At 35.5% G+C, this 24167-nt stretch overlaps 2 protein-coding genes across 2 annotated transcripts; both read right to left on the reverse strand.

Moving 5' to 3' along the window:
• Positions 1 to 1381: 1381 nt before the first annotated feature.
• On the reverse strand, positions 1382 to 9242 carry LOC100249232 (BRAP2 RING ZnF UBP domain-containing protein 1). The gene is made up of 11 exons (XM_002285297.5): positions 8863 to 9242; positions 8253 to 8361; positions 8048 to 8162; positions 7738 to 7835; positions 5314 to 5420; positions 4910 to 5159; positions 4597 to 4650; positions 2467 to 2610; positions 2231 to 2295; positions 1818 to 1872; positions 1382 to 1730 (listed from the first exon to the last, which is right to left on the reverse strand). Exons 1-11 carry the CDS (start codon positions 9117 to 9119, stop codon positions 1572 to 1574), a joined length of 1413 nt encoding a protein of 470 aa, XP_002285333.1. The 5' UTR covers positions 9120 to 9242; the 3' UTR covers positions 1382 to 1571.
• A 1586-nt stretch (positions 9243 to 10828) lies between these two features.
• LOC100259510 (elongation factor Ts, mitochondrial) lies at positions 10829 to 23910 on the reverse strand. The gene is made up of 8 exons (XM_002282280.4): positions 23475 to 23910; positions 23222 to 23394; positions 22899 to 22988; positions 17472 to 17643; positions 17087 to 17271; positions 15644 to 15769; positions 15014 to 15102; positions 10829 to 11171 (listed from the first exon to the last, which is right to left on the reverse strand). The coding sequence occupies exons 1-8, from the start codon at positions 23728 to 23730 to the stop codon at positions 11126 to 11128; spliced, it is 1137 nt and encodes a 378-aa protein (XP_002282316.1). The 5' UTR covers positions 23731 to 23910; the 3' UTR covers positions 10829 to 11125.
• Positions 23911 to 24167: the final 257 nt, after the last annotated feature.

The following is a 24167-nucleotide window of genomic DNA, read 5'->3' on the forward strand; positions in this document are numbered from 1 at the left end:
CAAAAACATAAAATATACACCATATTATTAAATAAGAAATTAAAATCTAAATATATGTCAAACTTATAAAATATATCATTGTTTACTAATTTAACATAAATGAGAAGGTCAAACTCAAGTTTTAACATTTAAAGATATTTTAACAATTAAGCAAAAATGACAAACTCATTAATGTAATATAATTTAAAAATGACATAAAATGGTAACAACAATATAAAATGTAGAAATTCTTATAAAAAAAATATATAAACTTGTCTTATATCCTTAAAAATTAATTCAAATTTTTTTTAAATTTGAGATAATAAAACTTTTTTCAGTTAATTTCATTGAGACCCCTTGAGGTTAAATGTAAAAATACACTAAGTCATCACAAGTTTTAAGTTTCGTCAATTAACACCCTATTTCATATATAAATTTTTTAAATAAAATAAAATAAAATTTAACTATTAGAGAATTGTTAAACACTTTTATTTAAAATATTTTTATTTAAAATGTCTCTAGAAAATAAATTAGATAAATAGAATAAATTTATAAGGTCAAATGTTAATTGAGGAAATTTAAAAATTTGTGATGGTTTAGTGTATTTACACTAAACCTGAGGAGGTTTCAATAAAATTAACCCAGATTTTTTAATGCCTCAATTTTTTTTTAAATAGTTTTTAAAAACATAACCTTTTTAATTTAAGTATCTAAGAGTTTTTGTATTTCATATATTAATAACTATTATTTTCTATTTTTGAAAACTAAAAACATAAAGTATATCCAAATACATGCTTATGCCATATTTCGCTCCCCGAAAAATTACTAAAAAAATTAAGAAAAATAATTATAATTGGTTTTATTATGAAAAATAGTAAAGAATTAAAATTAGTTAAAAATATTTATGCATTTTCAGAATTTTCATATTCAAGAGTCAAATTAAATAAATTTAAAATAAAATATAAAAATACTTTATTAATTTTAAATTTATTTTTATGTTTCTCATTTTTTTTCTTTCCTTTTTTACTTTGCTCTTTATTTTCTCTCTTATATTTTTTCTAAGAATCAAACAATTTCCATTTGGAGTGCCTTCATTTCTGCCCATTCTATTCATCCTGCCCACAAAAAGACCTCCTTTCTTCACATGTCTACAAGGTTTCCATCTTTTAGCTTCCTCACGTTGTCACAATTTAACAACGTTAACTGCAGCAAAAATAACGACCAATTGCCTCGAAAATAAGCATCAGAAACCCCCCTTGTTGTAACCTTTTTGTTTAAATTTTGGAACTGCAAAATCTTGTTAAACTGGGTCATTTGGAGTTAACAATAAGAATCAGGGCTGTCATGGTTCTACAAAAACTAGAGTGAATGATATGAGTAACATCATCTTTAGTATCCTAGATTTTTGCTTCAAGAACAAGAAGGTGCTTTTGCTTCCTAAATTTTCCAACAGCAATATATCATTTAAAAACATCACTGAAAAACAAGTAATGACTGCCCTTATTAAGGGTACATAACATGGGCCGCAGATTCTTTAGCCAAACAAGCATTCATGTTAACTGTACACAATATGAGAGAGAGGGAGGAACCGTCTAATGTCGTCTTCGGTTTGATTTTGAGTGCCTTTTGGTGTTGGTTGAAGAAGATTGGTTTGAAGGTACTGGTAAGAGTGTTCCCCCCTTGATGTCATTAGAATCAGTCATGTGATGGAGTGTTTTTTGGGCTTCAATGTAAACTGTAAGATCCCTAATCTGAAACCACCACCATTTGTAACTTGGTGAAAACCAACATTGCAGTTAGTTTAATGCAAGCATAAAGTCAAGAAGAAATTGCGCTACCTGTTCTTCCAAATCAAGTATCTTTTCATCCTTAGACCTTATTGCCAAAATTTCTCTGCAAGAAAATAGGGATAAAGGAAAATTTAGTTTTTAAGGTACCAGTTAAGCTAGATTCCAGAACCCGTGACAAGCATAAGACTTGGCATGAGCATAAAACATGGCATTCATCTCATCGCCTGTGATATGCACTAACAATACAAGTAACAGTCAGATGTTCCATTTGAACATGCACGTCTATGGAAAGCTGCATTCCCTGATTAAAGTTGAACTAGATGCTTACTCCTTTTCACCTCTCTGCCAAACAAGTTCCAGATTATAGCAAACTTGAATAGCCCTAACTAACCCATCCAATATCGGGATCCAGATGAGAAACTATTCTAGTTTTCATTTGCAAGGGTGGAATGACTATGTACCTCTCTTCAATTTCCTTGACCTTTTTCCGACAAAGATCTTGGTTCTTTATAAGTTTCTGATTGATCTAAGGACAGAAACAAACGAGGAAAAAAAAAATCTATTAGGGGAATCAATTGCAAAGCACCATACAAAAGTAGAAAAACTTTGACATGGTAATGTAAATAATTTATTGCCAAACCTACTGCAAAATACCCGAACACCACAAACTTGAACTAGAAGCAAAAACAAAACTTACATCTGAGACAGCCTTTTTTTCCTCCAAACATTTTTCCAGTTCATTCTGGATATCCTGCATTTTCGAAGTCACAGCTTTCTCCACTGCTTCTAAAACAGAACTCTCCCTCTTAGCTTTGGCTTCCAAAAGTAGAGATTCATAATACTGGAAGAAAACAAGGGTAAGACTAAACTGCTTGCAAGAGATTTCAGTTACTGAAGAGGAAACACAGGGTGCAAAACCAGAATTTCTTAGTGTTAGTGAGCTACATTAGCTAGATAGGTTGGCAATTTTGCTCCAAATCAGCAGAGGTCCAAATCTATGTATTTCCATAGGACTTATCACCTTCAAAGCTGAGGCACAAAAATGTATTCAAACATAAGGTGAGTATGTGGTTAGATTACGTGGTTAGGACATTGTGGTAGGCAAATACCAATGTGGAGATCATCAAAAGAACGAGGCAATGGGCATGAGAATCCAGACAAAATGAAAAAATAAAGGGGTAAGAAGCTCAAGCACCCCTACAGGTTGTGCAAATGCCAGAGAAATTTGCTTAAAATATTAATTATTCTTGAAAAAAATTCAGCCCGTTCTGGTGCATTCTAATCCAACTCATATATATATAGGGTGCAATTTCATTTTTGAAAGCATCTTCCACTGGGTTGAGCTCATCTTCATTCTTTTGTGGCCTCAGGTCAAGGTGGATACAGTTGATTGTCACAAACTGATACAAAAGGAATTAAAAGTCTCAACTTTATATGTTGCACAACTTCAACCTTTCTTGAGCTCACATCTTTGTCCCATGACAGTGACTAGCTGGTCAGTGATAATAAGCTTTACTCTTTGGTGCAACGTAGATGAGCCTTACAGGGAAGGGCCCTGTTGGATGGAACCAAAGTATTCCCAATAGGAAGAAAAAGCCTCTCAGATAAAAACTTGGTCTGGCATCAACCTAATTGTTCTGGCCATCGTCTTTTGCTAGGTTTTTGTATACTGCTTTCTCTTTTCATTTAACCTATAGTTTCAATATTGGCATGTGCGCCTATTAGTTATATTGTCATAACTCTACTAGGATCGCCTAAAACTCTCGCAGACACTTCAAAAGTACAGTGGTTGACAGTCAGGTCATAACAGGATAAGAAACCAATGTTGATACCACCTGGGTCCCTTTTCAAAGAGCTTGCATAGCTAGTTGATCACTCATTTTGTAGGGAAGTTCATCTTTGCAGGAATTTAGAATTCTTGACCTTACTAAATGTTCCTTTTCACAAATCATTCCTTTTTATGATTGAGGATTTGGTAAACCTAGGACGATTGTTCGAGGAGAGGGTGAATCTCTAGATTGTGGTTTAGCAAAGCTTGGACTTGGTTGTAGCATATTTTCTTTTATCGCATCCCCTCAGCAAAGTGTTGAGGAGTCGATGAAGGAGCACGAGGTGCTGCCTTGAGGACATAAAAATAAAGCGTAGGTGCCCTGACCAAAGTAAGTCCCTTGGGAGAGATAGCTTTTGGGTTTAGGTAAATCTGTGTACCTGCTTTTCAAAATCAATAGATTTGCTCTATGGTCAAGTGGACCCTTGGTTTTAAACCCACAATGATCTTGAAAGAGGTCCTACCAGTGGTTTCCATGTATACTGTGGGTTCTATTTGTGTGAAATTGAATTTCTCAATTCATTCTTATATTTGAGAAAAAAAATGAATGAAAATTGAATATTAGGAATAAAAAGTTCTAATAAATATTTAATATTTGGGCCTAATTAACTATTCAACTCCCTCTAAGTAGTTTCAGAAATCAAGAACTCAACTTTCACATAGCATCATGAGTTGGATTTTTTTATTTTAAAAAACTGGTATAGTGTTTAATAATCTAATATTGAAATTCTCATTCTAGGAAATTGCTTACCTGGGAGTGACGCTACCAAACAGTGAACTAATGGTTGACATGCTACATCAATAATGTTGCCTCACCACAGATCTATGATCATATAATTGGAAGAAAGCAAAATACATACTCTAGGATTTCATAAAGTGGTGGAAGAGTTTTAATAATTACCCAGAAACAATATGAATGAATATCAAATACATTAACAATAAAGAAAAGGAGGGAAAGAAAACAGAATACAGGCTGCGTGAGGAAATGCATCTACTTACTTGTCTTTGAGTTTCCATCTCAGTTGCAAGAAGATGGTTGTATTCATCCACAATCTGTTAGCAACAATGACAAATCAACTTGTTTTATCCCAATAGTAAACATTACAGGATAGAAGTAACATAAATCACTCTAATGAGCATCACATAAAGTAGCATTCAAGTTAAGACATAATGAAAAGTTAGTCAACCTCAGCCCCAACCAAGCAAGTTGTACCAGACAAGTGAATTAGTTGTCAGGATATTGATCATTTACCATAAACTTCAATAAGTAAAGATCCAGATAAGGTTATCAGGAAAAAGAAAGAGCACATACTGCTTCAACTTTGCTGCTGAAAAGGGCCGCACTAATTCCAGAATCATCTGTACACCCGTATGTACCACAATCTCCTTCAGTTGACATACAGCGAGAGTCCATCATTGCCAACTTGCCATCAGCTTTTGACTGGTTTAATCGATGAACAAAACTATCACCAACATAATCCCAAACCTGTTGTTTTTCTAAGTCAAGGGAATAGGAATGTTGCGCATCTTTCCAGTGTCTAATAGCATGGCCTTCTTTATATCTAAACCCAGCAAAAAGCTTCAATAAGTAGAAATTCAAAGGGAGAGAAAGTATAGCAGAGAATCAAATGAACAATAACTACAGAATATGTTGGTACCATTCAGAAACAGAAATTAGCAGTCACAATAGGAAGCAGAACAAACATTAATGTTTACCTTCCGCATCCTGCAAAACCACATATCATGCAAACCCAAAGATTTTCTGATGTTCCACAAACAAAGCATGTAGGTTTCTCATCCTGCTGCTGACAAAATTGACAGACCTGATAGCATATAAACATTAAAACGAAACCTCTACATAGTTTTTCCAATATCCAACCACATTCATGAAGTCATATTACATTCAAATGCTTTTCAGACAACACAGATGTATGGACAACTGATGTCAGGATAAAACATAAAAAAATTGGATATTCACTAATTTTCCACATAATAGTACAGTTCCTCTGATTCTGAAGTAACCACATTATATACATGCGCATTCTGGTGCTCAATATTCTGGTAGAACTTTGACATTTCTTTCTCTTTTCTTTCCTAAAGACTTGATAACTTATGCTTTTCACTTCTCTTGCAGCAAAACTCTATCTGACAACATGTGTGTACAATTTGATTCCTAAGAAACTCCATTTTGTGGTAGAATATAAAGTTCAATGTCCATTTGGATACACTTCTTGTTTTTTGTTTTTAAATATAGAAAGTTCTATATAAAAAATAGAAACTTTTATACAAAAGGTTATTTATTTATTTACTTTGATAAGTAAATAAGATATTATAAAATGAGCTCTAAGAAAGGGGCACAACCCTATGTATATGGACATATAAAGGGAATAAAAAAAAAAAGAAAAAGAAACTCCTTACTCCTTTAGTACCACCCAAATACACAATAAAATTTACCGAAGAAAGGCTTGCACCTCCTACCAATTTACTAGTCCATTCAGAGAAAGAATTGACCATTCCAAGCCATCAAAGGTTCCTTTACCATGTTCCTTCCAAATGCACCCAAATAAGCATACTATGGCAACATGCATACTTTCCTTTTCCACTAACCCACAATCCCTCCACACAAACTACCCAAAATATCCTTATTGACTCAGGAAGCACCCAAGAAATATCAAAGGTTGAAAACAGTAAATATCATAAATTGGTAGCTTAACATGGTATTCGAGTTTTGATTAACTAGAGATCTAGAGTTTGAGCTTCTCCATCTGTCCATTCCTTTATCCATCTGTAATCCATGATGTCATTTACCTCTCCATATGCAGGTATGAAACTGCCTGTTTGGGGATGAGATGTATATGTTGGCCCACTACTGATGTTGTTGCTTGTCTTCCCTCTGAACACAAACCACCTTCATCTTCCCCAAACTTATTACATCTCATCTCTATCCATAGAAAAGCTTGCTTCCTTATGCTCAAAAATTATTATTTTTGCATCTTTTTCTAACCTTTGTTGGATTTGATATTGGCACTACAATTGCTGACATAAGATACACAGGTACCAAGGTTTGAATAAAGAGGAGTTGTCAAGATCAATCTGTGATACAATGAAGCTGCAGTTTCTCGAAGTCAGTTCCATATATTTACTGACGAAACATTATACCTACATCTGTTAGGGTTACATCCAACATTAGAAGGTCATTTGGTGTAGCAGTTTGAAATACTTCATGCTGCCAAAGTACTCTAGCACTGTTTTGCCTACACACAAAAACACTTTGGGTAGAGGAGGTAAAAAAATTCCCTGAAAGGGTTTCTGAACTTAGAAAGGTTCTCATTTGGTGGCCACCTTTTCCCTACACCCCACACCTTCTCTCAAATAAGCACTTAGCCAAAAGTTATAGTTGCATCAAAAAGACCATAAGCCTAAAAATTAATTTCCATTTGGCCATCCAAACAGAATCCACAGATCATCTAGTTATGCTTACTCCAAGCAATATATGCAGGGGATGGAAGGAAGAAGGCCAAACATCGCACTAACCCAACTAATGAACAAGAGGATGAAAAGGAATGGTAGTAGGTTTTTTCACTTCCAGAAAATAGAGTAATCATATTGGAGCTTAAAAGTCCCACCAAACTGGTAAAACAACAAGGGCTCGTGCAATGTGTAATAAATATAACACCCCAGCCAATACAGATAAATAAATAAATAAAAATAAATGAAAATAAAAAATAGAATATATCATTTTCAAAATCTTCAAGCATTCAACAGATCAATTGATCTGCAATATTATTGAAGTTGTTTAAACCACTACACGCTTGACAGATACCAAAAAGAAAAAGCTCATGTTCAGTACAATTAATAATATCCTCGGTCAACCACAGTCCCATATTTAGAACACAAATTGAAAAACCTGGACTTTTTTTTTTTTTTTTGAAAGGTAAATTGAAAACCCTGGAATTTCAAAGTATCAAGAACTGAAAATACTTGTGTAGCCGCATGCAGATTAAAGCATTACATGCTAGCTCAGCAAGTATATTAAAGTTCATCATTGGTGTGCTATCAACAACTTCAACCAACCAAAACGCCAGATCTATTATATGAACGCAAAACTAAAACTTTCGATGACATTAATGAATTGCATACCTGACAAGACAAATTGGTCCGTTTTGAAATGCAAGGACATTGAAATGAGTGGTCACAAAGCGTATTCAGTATTCCACTGGTGTCTTGGTCCAATCTCTCTAACATCCAAAATAAATTAAAAGAATCATTGTAAAACTACAATTCACAATATTTTTGTCATTCCACATTAAAATAAACATAAATGCAAAATGAAATGCATAGAAAAATAATTAATTAATTAAAAACTTGTGAATGGCCAAAACCTCTGTTTCTTTTTTTTTTTTTTTTTTTTTGCTCCAAACAAAAATTAAGAAATTAGAGAGTGACCAACCAAGACAGACTGGACAAGTGGGTAACTCTGTGAACCCAGGCGGAGGTGTACAGGCAAAGTCTGCCGATTCAGTGTATTCTGCTGATAGCATAAACAGAAGATGGCATACCTCAGCCTGAAATCTCAACATTAAACACAAAGACCTGTGATTGATAGTTGAACAATTGTACATGCAAATTTGAATCTAACAAGAGACCTCATCTACCTCCCCAGGTGAAAACCGCTTCCCGTTGAAAATGCAATAAAAAGCATCCGCATATAACTGATTCATAAATTTGATTACAACACTGTACCGATCCTCCACAGCATCGTTTCTGCAATTCAATCCAAAGACATTGACTTAGGGTTCTTGGATGCAGTTTTTTGAAATATTATTCTTTTTTTTTTTTTTTAAAGTTTGAGAGGGGAAAAAGAAAAAGAAAAAAAAAACTGGATTTTATTAATAAACCAAAAAAGGGCAAAAAAAAAAAAAAACACTAACTTAGAAATCAATAAAACATTTAAAAGTAACTCTTGCTCTCGAGAGTTAAACAACCTTTGAAATCCTTTAATACCTAATCAACACGCTTTGATCGAAAAACTGCTATAAAAAATAACAGTCACCAGAATTATCTTAATTTAATTTATCATAAAGCTAAAATCAGTGCTCTGTTTGGTGGCCGAGAATATTGATTAATGCTCTGTTTGATTTCCATTTCTTTTGTTACCGCCGCGTATGTGAGACTTCAAATTAAACTTTCTATTACATTTTTCTTAGGTTTCTCAGCCACCAAACAGAGATTGTATATCCAAGGAAAAAAAATGAAGGAACGTACCTGATGACGAGGAGCTCAGAGACCTCATCGATGTGGGAGCCACAGAAGCGTATGAAATCATCGGAAGAGAGGTAGTTTGGGACAGCGACAACGAAGAGGAGAGTGGTTCGAGAGGTAGTGCGTGGCAAGGCGGTGGCGAGTGAGAGGCTGCGGAAGAGATGGACCATGCCTCTGCGCTCGCCCAAGTTAGGGTTAGGGTTTGAGGAGATGGAGAGAGGGTGGTTGTCGTCCACTGAGTGGACTCGGAGGGCGAACATGGCGCCCGGGTTGAATCAAGACAAACTCCGTTGCGCCAAAATGAAGTTTTAAAACGACCTCGGCGGTTTTTAATTAGACATCCTGGTAATGGCGGTTTGTAGCTTTAGCAGGTAAAACACAATGACTCAAAAAGGAAATTGAAAATTAATAAATAAATTTAATACTAATAAATTATTTATATTTTTTATTTAATTTTAATTATGTTTGACTTTTATCGTTTTTTTTTTTTATAAATTAAACATAAATTTAATTTATTTTTAAAAAATAATTAAGTTATAACTTATAAGTGCTTTTTAAGAACAATGGAAAAAATCACTCTTACGTTGAAGTAGTATCCAAGTCTTTTGTTATATGTAGCCCCAAGCATCTTCTCTCATCTGTGATCACATTCAGCAACCCTTGAAAAGATACCGGAGATATTGAAGATAGCGTGAAGAAACAAGTCGGGTTCAAAGTTGGAATCTCTTATCAGGAAGTGTTTGAAAAATCAATTTATTAATTTAATATAATTTAATAATTTAATTTAAGTTATTAAACATATTAAGAGTGTTTGATAAAATTTAATACTTAAGTAAATTGATTTTAATTTAAATAATATTTAAATTATTGATTTAAAACTTATTATTTAATTTTTGTTTTAAGTATTAAGATTGTTTGATAAAATTAATTTAAAAGTTATTTTGAATTATCAAATTAATATATTTATTTTTATAAATTATAATTATGATAAAAAAATTAAATAATAATAAAGGGTGTAGAACAGTAAAAGAAATTATAAAGATAATTAGGACAAATAAAAATAAATATATAAATTTAACCATTAAATAATTATTTTTTATTTATTTTTTAAAATTATTTTTTACTTTAAATCATATCATTAAATTATTTTACCAAACATTATTAATTTACTTGATAACTTAAATTAAGTTATTAAGTTGATTTACCAAATATATACTTAATATCATAACTTAAAAATTACTTTAATAAATCAATTTAATATCTTAATATAATTTAATAATTTAAGTATAATTTATCTTAAGTCATTAAGCATTAAATATTAAATTTTACCAAAAACGCTCTTAATTTTCACCAAACCTGATTATTGGTAGACATAATTGGCTTTTTCATTCTTTATGCTTTGCTATAACCATTAAGAAGTAGGGGTAGGTGGTATAAAAAAATGGAAATAATATCTAATCTGTGAAAGCATGAGCCAAAAATAGCAGAACTCCTTAACAGCAAAAAATGTCAACTGGAAAGAAATGGTTACCTGCTTTTTGTTGCCAAGAAAAGTAGAAAGACAATGTATTAAAAGATCAGGCCTTACAAGGAAGGATGATTGTCCAATCTAAATAGGCAAAAGGAATAATCAAAACTCCCCCACAAAACCCAAATTGAGAGAGAGAGGTGCCATAGTTTTTTTCTTCTTCTGTGAACTTTGAGTCTTGAGGACAGATAAAAGAGATCTGCAAGGAAAGCTTGGAGGCATGAAGTAAGAAGGAAAGAGAGGTTTGTAAATACTTTTGAGCATGTGCGAGGGCAGGTCCATTGGGTAACTAAACCATACTAGAAGTCAAGTTGATCCACCACATGATGAAGAAAGGTTCAAGGGTATGGACTAGCTGAAAATCTAGAGCAATACAACTGTTAATCCTCTTCTGCATTGGTGTATATCTTTTAATATTCTAAATCTAATCAACAACAGAAAAAACGCGAAGACTGTAACATATTATTGTTTTTGTCAGCAAAAAAATTGATACTAGTGTCGTCAGGGAATGTAGGTAGCATTTTAATAACTCCAAAACTATTCAAAAAGCCTTAAACCATCAGGTTTTCTAGGCAGCTTTGGTTTATGCATTGCAGTGTAAGTAATAATCATGCCTATGTGGAAAAACATTTTTAGAATCAAACAAGTAGAGCGCAGTGGTCTGAGCTGTGGAGCAAAATCTTTGAAACTAAACACTGGTCTGGAAATTTCGCCAGATCGCACAACAGGGTATCTCAATTAAGCAGCCTGAGCCACAGGTTCAGATGAACTGGATGTTCCTTCCCTGCAAATTACAGATAGTTAGCAGTGGAAACAGAATGGGCCAGATCCGGCCATGCAATGGGAGAAGTTAGGATGTTTGTGCTGCAGCCTTGAGGCTATGAGCTTAAAGTGCCACACTTGGCCCCATGCACGAAAGAGAATATGAACAAAGAACAGAATAAGGATAACCACAGTTACGGAAAGAATAAGAAAATAAAAAATAAAATAAATCAATACATGCAGAATAGGATCTGAAGACTCAGGCACCATGTCTCAAAGTTCACTAAGCCTCTTGATTAACATCACTGAGCTGCCTATACACTTGGTTGATTCACATTCATAACTCGTTACCTATCAGCTTAAGCTTTTTTTTGGTCAAATTAGAAGCTTAACATGACATCAGAAGTGTTGATTCTTGAGGAGGTCAAGAGCTCAAACCTTACATGTTTATTTCCTCAATAAATGAGCCCATTTTCCACAGCAAAGGATCCTCATTTATTAAGCCCACTTTCAAGTACAAAGGAGGATGCCCATGAGGTTGGGTGTTAAGACTTCAGCCCAAAAGTCAATTTGATGTACATTGTTAGCCTATTACCTAACAATAAGCTTGAGACACAAGGAAAATTCGTTTGGCAGAGTGAACATTTGCCTTGACGGTCTATAGACCTCAACCCAAATCATTTCCCCACTGCTGGTGCTATTTAGCTGATGCAGATGAGCTCAAGTTTTCGGGTTTTCCCATTCAGCAGACCTCAATGAACCCCATCCTTGATCATCACAGAGAGTGGAAAAACTTAGCAAGTAGATTCTAGAAAAGGGAACATAGAGTGACAGAGTGACCAAGATAGGAACGGGGATGGGGGGAGGGAGGAGAGAGAGAGAGAGAAAGAGAGGATAAACATATCAAGTAGATACTAAAGAAGGTCTTATTTGGTGACAGACTAATCAAGAAGAGGCGAGGGAGAACTAGAAAGAGAGGGGTAGAAAGAAAGGAGACAACATAGTAGTAGATACTGGAGGAGGTCATATTTGGTCACTGATTGACCAAGAGAGATGGAGAGAGGGAAAAAGAGAGCAGAAAAACATAGAAAGTAGACACTAGAAAAGCCATGCTTGGTGACTGGCTGACCAGGGAAGAAGTGGGCCACAATAAGCTAAAGTACTGTTTGCAAACAAGAATTACAACTATAACTTCAACAAAGACAAGAAGCAAGGGGTGAAACACCAAAAGGAGTGGCATAACATGTCAACCAACAATCAAACCAGGGATATTCCACTCTAGCAACTAAGATGGAGCATGAAAGCATGAACACAAAATAAAGCTCTCATATGGCCCAGCATCAAGAAGAACCAAACTTTCTTAGAACCCTCTTGGCCCTGTACATGCAAGAAGAACACAAAATAAGCAGGAGCTAGGGTGCATTAACTTTGCCTTGGAAGTGCCACGATTCAGTGACACTAAAGGTGCACATGCAAGCATGTTGCCACAAGTATACAGGCAGACAATAAGATCAATGGCCTCACCAGTCTTCCTTTTTTTTTTTTCCTTCTTTGTTTGATCAGAAACAGGAGATGTATTAATTACATATGATTAGTTCATGAGAGGGATGAGGAATCCTTCCCACAAAAATATAAACCTGATCTAAACACAAAAACCTCCACTATATAAGAAGATTTATACAAAAAGACAGATCACAAAAGACTGTACAAGGGTGGGCGACGGTGGGTGAGGTTTTTTGTTTTCCCTTCTGTTTTGCTCTTCTTAGCCTTATGGAACCTACTGTATACTTTCTGTATACCTTGGGTTGTCCTCCGGGCTTCATTTTTCTAATTATTATATTCTCTTCTGTGTTTACCCATAAAAAAAAAGGGACTGTACAAGGGAAACCTCTCCTGAAAAAAACAGCGAGGCTCCTCTCATTGGTGGCCCAACCCTAGTGGTGTATAAACCGAAAGCCAACCAAGCTGAATGACATTCAAAGGAAAGCCCTTGAAATCGTAAGTACAAGAGGCCAATAAAGAAGTAAAGAAATGAAATAAATCTCATAATGTCTCAGATGTCCTCCATTTATCCTCAAAGATCCTAGCATCTCTCTCTAGCCGCACCAACCAAATCAAAGTGAGACAAACAATCCTCCAAAACCCATATAAGAAATAATCATCATATCACAAAAACTCTTAGTCTGAACCCACATCATCCCTACCTATATAAAAGGCCTTTACCACAACCCCAAAGTGAAGGGGACGATGTAGAAATAGGTGGCAGAGATACATGAATCCTTCTTCAAAAGAAAAGATGGTCAAGTAGCAAATGTTGCCTTGTCCACTAGCGAAGCCAGCTAGAGTCCAAGGGTCCCAGCCAAAAGATTTGAAAATATATTTTTTCAAAACTCCCCAAAAAATCCAAATATTTGAGAAAAAAATTAATAACCCCCCACCCCCAAAATTATGACTTGTCTTCCCCTAAAATTCTAGAAAAAGATCTGGGCAAATATATATATATATATATATAAAATCCCATCAAGAGGAAACCATAACTTCCCTTACCATCAAAATCCTGAAAAATTAAGATGACAGACTATATGAGTTGATGTGATCTAACAAAAACATGTTAGAATTTTGCCACTGATCTAAATTTTACTTACTAACTGTTATTGTTTGAAGAATCATATTCCGCTGCTTGGATAAATCCTAAAATATAATTTCCATTTCACGCTTTTCTTCCCTGTACTTGTAAATTAAAACAAAAAATGAAAATTTTCATTAAATATTAGCATTCATTCAATTCTATATATAACTTTTTTAAAATGATTTTTTAGCCAAATTAATTATTTTCTTAAAGAGAAATAAGGTATTATCAATCAAAGTTGAGGTTTTATATTTATTACTATCTCAACATTTTCTATTTTTCCCCTCTCAATTATGTTTCTGGCTACTTCCCTGGCTTTGTCAACTAGTGCCAAGCGCATGGCAAGGTGTGACAGGCCCACATAGTCTAATCAAACCAAATCATCTACAGTCTCTTTACCCCAATCCCAATACATAGGACATGAGCAAATGCAGCCTAAACAAATTGATGCAATGATAGAACACCAAGGCAAAATTTTCAAAGTGGATGATGAGACACTCAACAAGCATTCATAACCATTATACCACATTGCAACAGAAGTAACTTGATGAGGTGCTTTGAAGAGATTATGGAGCCTGACAGTCACCACTATACGGTTCTATTTCTCCACTTAGATAAATTGTGTACTAAATTTAAATAATTATGACAAATATATTAGGCAGTTGTCTTAGCTTAACTGTCTGGGGAAAGTTAAACCTCGATGGCTAATTATATGGCAATCTAAATGTATTGGTAGCAGTTCAAGAACAAGACAGATGATCTTTGAAGTTTTACAATGATCCAGCATGAATGAAGTACCAACGAATCCAGGACTTCATTTCTCTTTAAGTCCTGAAAACTTTCAATGCTAGTTCAAGGTTCTAATTGCTAAAAAAAAAAAAGATATTACAGATATGATACCTTCACTCAAAATAAAATGTCATGTCCTGAAAATTTGTTTTTATCCCCTTGCCCCTTTGCATCCTTTGTACACATCCTATGTACTTTGATGCACTTTTTTCCTAGGAGCTAATAATATATTTTTTCCTAGCCTATATATAATAAATAAATAAATATATAAATAAAAATCTACATCAAATGCATAAGAGACTTTGCAGGACGTTTAAACATATTTTAGCCATGTTCTTTAGACTTCCCAATAAATTTAGACGCTAGTTCAGACAATAGGCTAGATTTTTCTTACAGAGCTTGAGAATTAAAAAAAAAAAAATGGTTTGCAAAGTTAACAGCATTACCTCTGAATTCCTTCTCCAACTTCCATTCTGAAGAAACTCCCAATCTTCACAGATGAGCCCACTTCCTTTGATAGATTATTCAATACTGTCTGTAGGATTTGTGCAAAATTATCAATTGGCAACCACAGTTTCTTAATCATTAAGCATGCACCCTTCGGGTGTGTGCAAATCTTAAGGAACCTGACAGAACAGGTTGTGAAGGTGGAGCAACAAATCATCCAAAATTGTGTGTGTGTGAATCTTATGGCACTTGACATAATATGCAGTGAAGGTGGACCACCAATCAGCAACTGGCACCATTCAGGGAAAAGTCCACCTCTGGATGATTGATAACAATCCAAGATTGATGTTTATATGATAAATATGCACTTGGAAATATTAAATTCTTTAGCCTGGAATTCCATGTATTTAGAAACTAGATTTGGCAATAAGCTCAACCATTGGGTTATCAACCTTAATTATGCTTTAAACTTTTCATTCATATCTTTATGCAATGGGATATGGAGAAGTAATGGTTATTTTTCCTTCTAGAGCTGTGTGTGAAAAGAATGTCATTCTCCAAACATCTCTCAAATAATTTATGATTTTGCTCCAAATATTGAAACCCAACAAAATTACCACATCACATACCTTTACATTAATAGAATCATTTACAACAAACTTTTGCTCCATTAGAACTACTTCCTCCACATATTTTTTCAGACGACCTTCTACCATTTTCTCTATGGCCAGCTGAGACTTCCCTGTAGATTCTGCCTAACATGGGAAACCAAATGAATCATTTAAAATTAAAAACTTTGAGGAAACCCAATGAATCATTTAAAATTAAAAACTATCAAAGTGAAGGTTAGATGAAGCATTAACATGAAATATTTTTGGATAGGCAATTATTAATATGAAATATTATTTCTTATTTAAAAACACATGAAAAATGCATAGCAACACAATTATCATTAACTCATCCAATTTCAAGGATCAAGCTAATTTAGATTGCACAAAAACCAAATGGTTGTTTTTAAGACTTCTTTCCTATAAAATTGCATCAACTTGGAAATCCTACATTTGGATTGGTTCCGATTTATAAGGCCAACTACCATAAGAGAGTTCATCTTTTTAAGCTACTATGCATCATAGTGCATTTTCCACAATCTATATTTGCAGAAATTTGTCAATAGTAATAGGAGAGAGCTAACCTGAAACAGATGCAAAGAACTCAGGGCAAACAACAAGAATAAGGCCAAAAAGTTTTGAGCACTCATTGCTAAGAGAGGAAAACAAGCAAGAAGACAGTATTTCTAAAGAAAGGTTTCCATATCTGATGAGGAAAACAAGCAAGACAACAGTATTTCCAAAGAAATGTTTCCAAAATTGATTACCACAGGAGAAATACATTTATATTGAACTAAAACTGAATTCAATAAAACCTTAACCAACTACTTGGAGTTGACAATATTATCCTTTTCAGCCATTTTCTATTAGATCAAAGGCTATCATGTTTTTCTTTTCTCCAAACTTGATCCACTTCTTTTTGGGCCTACAATATGCTTGCCTTTTTTTCACTGATATATCATGCCTAGAATCACATCTTCACTCCATCCCTTTAGGTCTAAATCTATTGGTGATATATGGTACTCAATTTCCCCTCCTACCCATTGCCAGAGTATTTTGTTGAATAATTCTGGCATGAATGTGATATAATCAAATCCTTCTTTGCACAAGTCACGAGACGAACGCCAGATTTCAATAAGGTGAATTTGTAACTGATCTCACATTCATCTAACTTCTTTAGTAGGCAGCCAACTTATAATGTGAATTATCTCCAAAAAGATCTTGGCTTACAAACACACACATGTCTATAAGTACACACACACACACACACATATATATATGTAGCATGTATAAATGTATGTATTTTATATAATGGTGATGTTTGAGGGAAGGATTTGTCATCCTCTTTTTATTTACTTGGTTCAAGGCAATAAAATGTTTGTTTCTAATCAATTTATTATGTGTATGTATACATACACACACACGTGATTATATATGAAGAATTTATTCCAATATATTATGTACCTGTGACCTGAGAATTTCACGTTCACTCTCCATGGCTTCAGAAGAAACAAGTTCCCTTGTTAAAAATAATGGTTTTGCTGCTACTACATGCATTGCCAATTCTGATCCAACACGCTGGAGAGCATCTGACAAAGAAAGCTGATCCTCTGCTTCAAGAGAAAGCACTCCAGCAATGCGGCCCAAACCTGAAGCAAGATCAAAAAGTAATTGTAGAGGCTGTATTACATCCAATGTTGGCTCAGATCCTTTAACTCACAAAATGCCAGGATAAAGTACCACCACAAGATATGATAATTGCACCTCATTACATATAAAATACACATGTGCCCATGCAAATAATAATGTCCTCTCAAATGGGAAGGAGAGAACTTTGAAATCATAGTACCTGGTCGGGGACATGTATGGAGATAGGTAGAAACAATGCCATTTGGTGTAGACATCAGAAAACCCCTTCTGAGTCTTACATTCTCACCCATCATTGCAGCCACTTCTGTAATTGCATTTTGAACTGTTGTTTCTCCACTAAATTTTGGATGATCAAAATTCATCTTCAAGTCCTGTTAGAACTAGATGTTAAAATGACTCAAAAGCAACATGCTAGGTTTCTCAATTTCAAGAAAAAGCCAATCAACATTTTTCTTAAACAAAATTATCAAATTCTTCCCTGTTTTCACTGGTTCCATGAAGAATTTTAGCCAAAACATGCACAGGTTTTATTAACTATAAAACTAAAAACAAAACAAAAAAGGGTTAAACTTAGTTTTAAAAATTATTTTGTGTACATCAGATATCATATTGTCAAGCTAGAAATCTGGCATCCATCAGCACATGACAATAGATGTCAAATTTTAACAAGAGAATTATCAAAGTTTTCCATTTCTCTAAAGTATACCAGAGGAGTAGGAAATGGAAAAAAGAGTTCCAGTTTAGGTGACCAAGAAATTCAGGGGCAAAGTCTTAGCATCTCAGATTTGTTGTAGGCATTAGGCAATGGCAGCAAAATCCTTTTTCAAGAATATCCTTGGTGGGAGCATGCCCCTCCTGACCCTCATCTTTATCACCTTCTCCTACAAGTTCTAGAACTCTTCCCTTGAGAAATCCATTTTGAAAATTCTTGACTTCTTCACAGGCAAACAGAAATATTATAAGAGAATGCCACAAAGAGGGAGTGGAACCTCAGTACATAGGGAACAGGAAGCATGCAAGGACCACCTACACAAAAGAAAAAAAAAAAAAAAAAACAAAGGCCAAAATAAGGGCCAGAACAAAGTTTAGGTGGCTGCACCCAACCTATATATAAACCTATAAAGTATATAAAAGATAGAGTCCCTTCCACCATTTTGACTTTTCCATAACCCCAATAAGAACACCAATTTTTTTCACAAGGTGACCAATGCTAGAAGAAGAAGAAAATTTATGGCCAAGCTAAGGGTGATGGTGTTTTGTTAACTGAGGAGGTGGCTATTAAAGGTGTGGCAAATTCCTTTCAAAGTACCCTTTTAGATTCGGGGGATTGGAGACCACCCATTAGTGGTCTAGACTTTGCTTCTGTACCTAGCCTTGAAGCTCAAGCTTTGGAGGTTCCTTTCATAGAGGAGGAGGTACTTGCTGCCCTTTCTTGCTTGAATGGGGATAAAGCTCCTGGGCCAAATGGCTTTTCCATGGCCTTTTGGCAGGCTTGTTGGGATGTGGTGAAAAATGAAGTGATGGGCTTTTTTGCAAAGTTTCACAAGTTTGGGACTTTCCAAAGGAGCATAAATGCCACTTTATTGCCTCGATTCCAAAGAAGGGGGGAACAGAAGATCCTAAGGACTTCAAGCCAGTTAGCTTGGTAGGAAGCTTATATAAGCTTCTGGCTAAGGTCCTAGCCATTCACCTCAAGATGGTGGTGGGGAACTTAGTGTCGGTTTTGCAGCATGCTTTTGTGGCGGGGAGACAAATTTTGGATGTTGTTTTGATTGCGAATGAAGCCATTGATTCTAGAATGAAAGCCAACTTGAGAGATGTCATTTGTAAATTGGATATCAAAAAGGCCTATGACCATGTAAACTAAAACTTTATTTTTGCAATGTTGGAAAAGATGGGTTTTGGTTCTAAATGGATTAGCTGGATTAGATGGTGCATCTCTACAGTCCAGTTCTCGGTTTTGGTCAACGGATCCCCCTCAAGCTTCTTTCAAAGTTCTAAGGGCTTACGACAAAGCAACCCTTTGTCTCCTTATTTATTCATCTTGCCAATGGAGGCTCTTTCTCTCATTCTTATGAAGGCAAAGGAGGAAGGGTTCATCAATAGCTTTCAAGTTAGGGGAAGAGAAGGAGAGGGGGTGGAGATTTCCCACTTGTTGTTTGCGGACGACACCCTCATTTTTTATGATGCTAGGAAGGAAGTCCTTGAGTCCTTGAGTTGGATTCTTATGTAGTTTGAGGCTATGTCAGGCCTAAAGATTAATTTGGAGAAAAGTGAGCTCATCCCCATTGAGGAAGTCACAAACTTAAAGGATTTTGTTAGGGCTTTAGGGTGCAAGGAGGGTTCTCTCCCTTCTACCTATCTAGGACTTCCATTGGGAGCTCCTTTCAAGTCCTCTAGGGTATGGGATGGGATGGAAGAGAGATTTTTGAAAAAGATTAGCATTGTGGAAGAGACAGTATCTTTCAAAAGGTGGAAGGTTGATCCTAGTAAAGAGCACTTTGCCCAGCCTACCGATTTACTTTATGTCTCTCTTTGTCATTCCAAGGAGAGCAGCCGCTAAACTAGAGAAGATTCATAGAGACTTTTTGTGGGGAGGATGCGCCTTAGAACAAAAGCCACACTTGGTAAGATGGGCTATTGTTCGGTTGGACAAACAACAAGGAGGCTTGGGTATTAGAGATTTAACCATCCTCAATGAGGCTCTCTTAGGCAAGTGGTCTTGAAGATTTGCAAGTGAAAGGGCCCCTCTCTGGAAACGGGTGATTGTGGGCAAATATGGGCAAGTTGAGGGGGGTTCTAAAGTTGTTAGGGAAGGACATGGTGTGGGGGTATGGAAGGCTATCAGAGGCAAATGGGAGATGTTCAAAACAAGAACTGGGTTTAGAGTCGGGTTTGGAAACAAGGTAAGCTCTGGAATGACAAGTGGTGTGGGGACTCATCCTTGAGGGAGTCCTTTCTTGAGCTTTACTCCATAGCCTCCTCTAAAGGTGCTTGGGTGAGTAACCTTTGGGAGGATGGTGGTTGGAGTCCTAGGTTTACGAGACAACTGCATGAATGGGAGCTATAGGAGATGCAAGCCTTCTTGGGGAGATTGTCAACATACTCTCTGTCTGTGGAGACCGATGATGCCATGGTATGGTTGCCTACGAAGGATGGTGCTTTCTATGTTAAGTCTTTCTACTCCTCCTTGGCCGATAGGAGAGTGGAACCGTTCCCCCATGGTATTGTTTGGAATTCTTGGGTGCCCCCAAGAATTAGCTTATTTGCTTGGGAAGCAATTTAGGTCAAGATTTTGACTTTGGATCAACTCAAAAAGAGGGGTTGGAGGATTCCTAATAGATGTTACTTGTGTAAGGAAGAAGAAGAAACTTGTGACCATATTCTCATCCATTGTTTGAAAGCTCGTTTGTTGTGGAATTTGATCTTTGCTCTTTTTGGCATTCAATGGGTGTTGAGTTGTTCAATTAGAGAGGTCCTTCTCAATTGGCACGGGTCCTTTGTGGGTAAAAAGAGGAAGAAGGCTCGGAAAGTTACTCCGTTGTGTATGTTTTGGGCTTTATGGCGGGAGAGAAATAAGAAGGCTTTTGACAACTTTGAAAGCACGAATCAAACAATTAAAAATTCTTTTTTGTATTGATTTTGGGATTGGGTTAGATTGTACATTGAGAGGCGGATCTTTATCATTGTTAGACTTTGTGGATTGGGTAGGTTCATGATAGGGTGCGGTAAAGGGTTTTTGTGTCTTCGCGCCTTTTTGTCCTTTTTTTCTTCGTAAACAATGTGTATACTTTCTTTCTTTTAATACAATTCTTATTTACCTATCAAAAAAAAAAGATCAGGAAATTACTCCATTAGTGAACTCACCTCATTAGAAATTACTCCATTAGTGAACTCACCTCCTTCATTGACCACCTTAAAGAAATATTATCTTTCCCATTTCACCAATGTCAGATTCTTGAATCTAATGGGCATGTTCTTTGGACCACTCTTTAGTTTTCTAATTGTTGATGGAAGCATCTTTCGTTCCTTTTTTCTCCAGGTTGATTTTGGGAATCTTAGTGCCTATTTGGTAGTGAAAACCAAACTATTTTTTCCATAAAAATTTTCATTTCCAAAAATGAAAACACTTAACATGCTCATTCTTGGATCATTATCAATTGTTAAAAATAAAAGATATTCAAGACATTCTAATGTATTCTAAAAATAAACGATAGTTCTCATTTTCATTAGCAAACATGCTGTGAAGGTTCATCTAATAAGTTGAAATCTTTGCCAAGGATGGTTGATCATAGCAAGGCAAGTATCTCCAATCTTCCTGATATCCATGTGCTTTGTATAAGATATAATGTGGCTGTTAATCAGTTTTTCCTCCATAGTCCATTCTCTTTTTCCATTTTGTAAATGATGTTTGCTTTGGAAAGCATTAGTTGGTCGTTTCTCTCTCTTGTACTTGAGGGGTACTTCCTAGATTTTTGTGGCAACACAAGCCATGTGCTTTGAAGATGTGATGCCTCATGTTAGCCACTGGTTAATGCATTTGGGTAACAGAAAGGAAAATGAACATTTTCAAGAAAGCATCTTGAGTATGAACATTTGGGAAAAGATTCATATGTATACCTTATTTGAGCCTTCTTTTAGAGAGTTTTATGGTGGCCATCTTTCATCTCAAGATTACAAAGATGCTAGCTCCCAAGCTCACTTTTGAGGTGATTGTCAGTTAGACCCATCTCACAGCATGTTATAAAGTTCAGATTTGCCAAGGGAAGCTGATCAATGTGATTGTGCAATTATCTTTAGGAACAATAGGGGGACAGAATTCCATTTCTTTAGCCTGCAGGGATTCCATTAAATTGAGATTTATGCTCATAAATGAACATAAAATAAACCAAGGGGCATAACCAATGGAAAGTACTCACAAAAGATTATGTCGTAGGCCAGACTTGGATTACAAGTTAGTTCAAAATACTGGCATATCATGAGAGATATTGAGCACTTGCCCTTAAACAACCTTTGTTCCATCAGTCCGCCAACATTAGTTTGATTTTCTTACTAACAGAACAGCCTGCATGTTATTGAGCCATTATGAACACTCTCTGCTGATATAACTTGCCTTTGGTTTGCTTCCGGTGTTTTATGGCATACATCATTTCGTTTTCTGCACATCTTCTGAGAGACAGTTTATTCTTTCTTTATCTTATTCCTTTGATATGATATAATGAATTCCATTCCAGAATCAACAAACATATATGTCCCAGACCCAAAATTTCAGGGGGAAGATAAGCTAGACATAACCACTGGGTGGAATCCTCAAAATATGACTGCTCTTGTGAATGGCAGTTAAAATTAAAACGACAAGTGGTAGGGAACTCCTAGAAACATGACTACACGTGCTAATGAGGAATCGAATTCAAAATGAAAAGAAATGTAAAATTAGGCATGGTAAAAGACTGAAAAAAAATCACACAAAAATTTTGGTACATGAGATGACACCCTAAAATCTGCCAGCATTATTTAAAATAATCAATCCCAATGCAGATTAAGGGATTAAACAAAAACATCAACCAATAAAATGCCATGATTCAGCAAACAAAGACAATTAGTACCATAAACAGAGACTTCTTACCTCCAAATACTCTGGGCCAACAGGAGAAACCCCAGCAGCACTGAGAGGAGGATTTTCAACTGACAAAGCTAGCTTTGCTAAAGATGAGGCCTATAAATAAAGTAGGTGAGCCTCATGAGACAACATAAAAAAATCTCAAATAATAAAGTAAAAGAAAAACTATCTGTAACCCAAACAAATAATCAATCTGGCACTTAATTGTAAGTATTTCTACAATTGATTTCCATTAGCTCCCATGTTTATGTTTATATTCATTATAAGTGATTTCAAATGAATCTAGGAAACAAAAAAAAAAAAGGAACGGAAAAGGATGTCTGACTAACCAAGTACTGAAATATATCATTCCTCGCAACAAAGTCCGTTTCACAGTTAAGCTCAATAACAGCAGCCCTAGTCTCATTCTGCGCCAGCGCAAGCAAACCCTGAGCAGCAGTTCGAGCCGACATTTTCGAAGCTAAAACCTTCCCTCTTTTTCTCAGCTCTTTCTGAGCCGCCTCTGCATCGACCACAACCCAGTTAAAGAAGAGGAAACCATTCTTTCAAGGAAACCCGTGGAGGAAAAAACAAAGATTTTACCAATGTCCCAATTGCAGTCAATGAGAGCCGCCTTGACATCCTTGATTGGAGAACTGGTCCTCTCCCTCAACTGCTTGATCAGATTCATGTGCTCGGAAGCGGGCGCTTCAGCACTGAATCTTCTCGGGAAGATGCCAAACTGACACTGTGAATCGGCATCATCCAAATAAAGGGGACTTCGTCTTGCCCATGTGGAATTGCTGAGGCAGTTACGGAGGATGATGAGAGGGCGTTTGGAGACTAGAGAGCAAGCCATTTGGGAACTTTCGGTGAATGTAAGATTTGCAGCGAAGGTGAGGGCCGGAGCGGGGGTTTTCCGATGGAGTATAAACCCCAGTACTGGCAGCTGTTAGCTATGTGTTTGGGAAGGGGGCCGCTGTGTCCTAATCCTGGATTAAGGTTTCTCTATGCCAGGTTATGTGAAAACGAGGAGCAACTTATGCAGAGTGGCTTGGCACTCAGGAATAAAAACGCAAAGTTAAAAGAATAAGGTAATCGTGTTTAAATTATTTTACCAGATATAATTAATTTAAATTAATTTATTAAATCACTTTAGATAATAAAGTTAATTTACCAATTTTTCATGTCAACTTACAATCCAAAAAAATTATTAAATATTTAAAATAAGAATCAAATTATAAAAAATAATTTGGACACATATTTTATTTTTATTTTTATAAATATGAATTTCTA

This window comes from Vitis vinifera, chromosome 11, assembly GCF_030704535.1.
Source record: "Vitis vinifera cultivar Pinot Noir 40024 chromosome 11, ASM3070453v1".
In the NCBI taxonomy this organism is placed as follows: domain Eukaryota; kingdom Viridiplantae; phylum Streptophyta; class Magnoliopsida; order Vitales; family Vitaceae; genus Vitis; species Vitis vinifera.

Excerpts from the sequence above, each read along its gene's own strand:
- LOC100259510 (XM_002282280.4), bottom strand. The coding sequence starts at position 23,730 with ATGGCTTGCTCTCTAGTCTCCAAACGCCCTCTCATCATCCTCCGTAAC. Across the intron at positions 22,989-23,221 it reads ATGATATATTTCAGTACTTG|GCCTCATCTTTAGCAAAGCT; the intron begins GTTAGTCAGACA and ends CTTTATTTATAG. Across the intron at positions 17,272-17,471 it reads CCATACATGTCCCCGACCAG|GTTTGGGCCGCATTGCTGGA; the intron begins GTACTATGATTT and ends ATCTTGCTTCAG.
- LOC100249232 (XM_002285297.5), bottom strand. The coding sequence starts at position 9,119 with ATGTTCGCCCTCCGAGTCCACTCAGTGGACGACAACCACCCTCTCTCC. Across the intron at positions 8,362-8,862 it reads TCTGAGCTCCTCGTCATCAG|AAACGATGCTGTGGAGGATC; the intron begins GTACGTTCCTTC and ends ATTGAATTGCAG. Across the intron at positions 5,160-5,313 it reads GGTTTTGCAGGATGCGGAAG|ATATAAAGAAGGCCATGCTA; the intron begins GTAAACATTAAT and ends TGCTGGGTTTAG.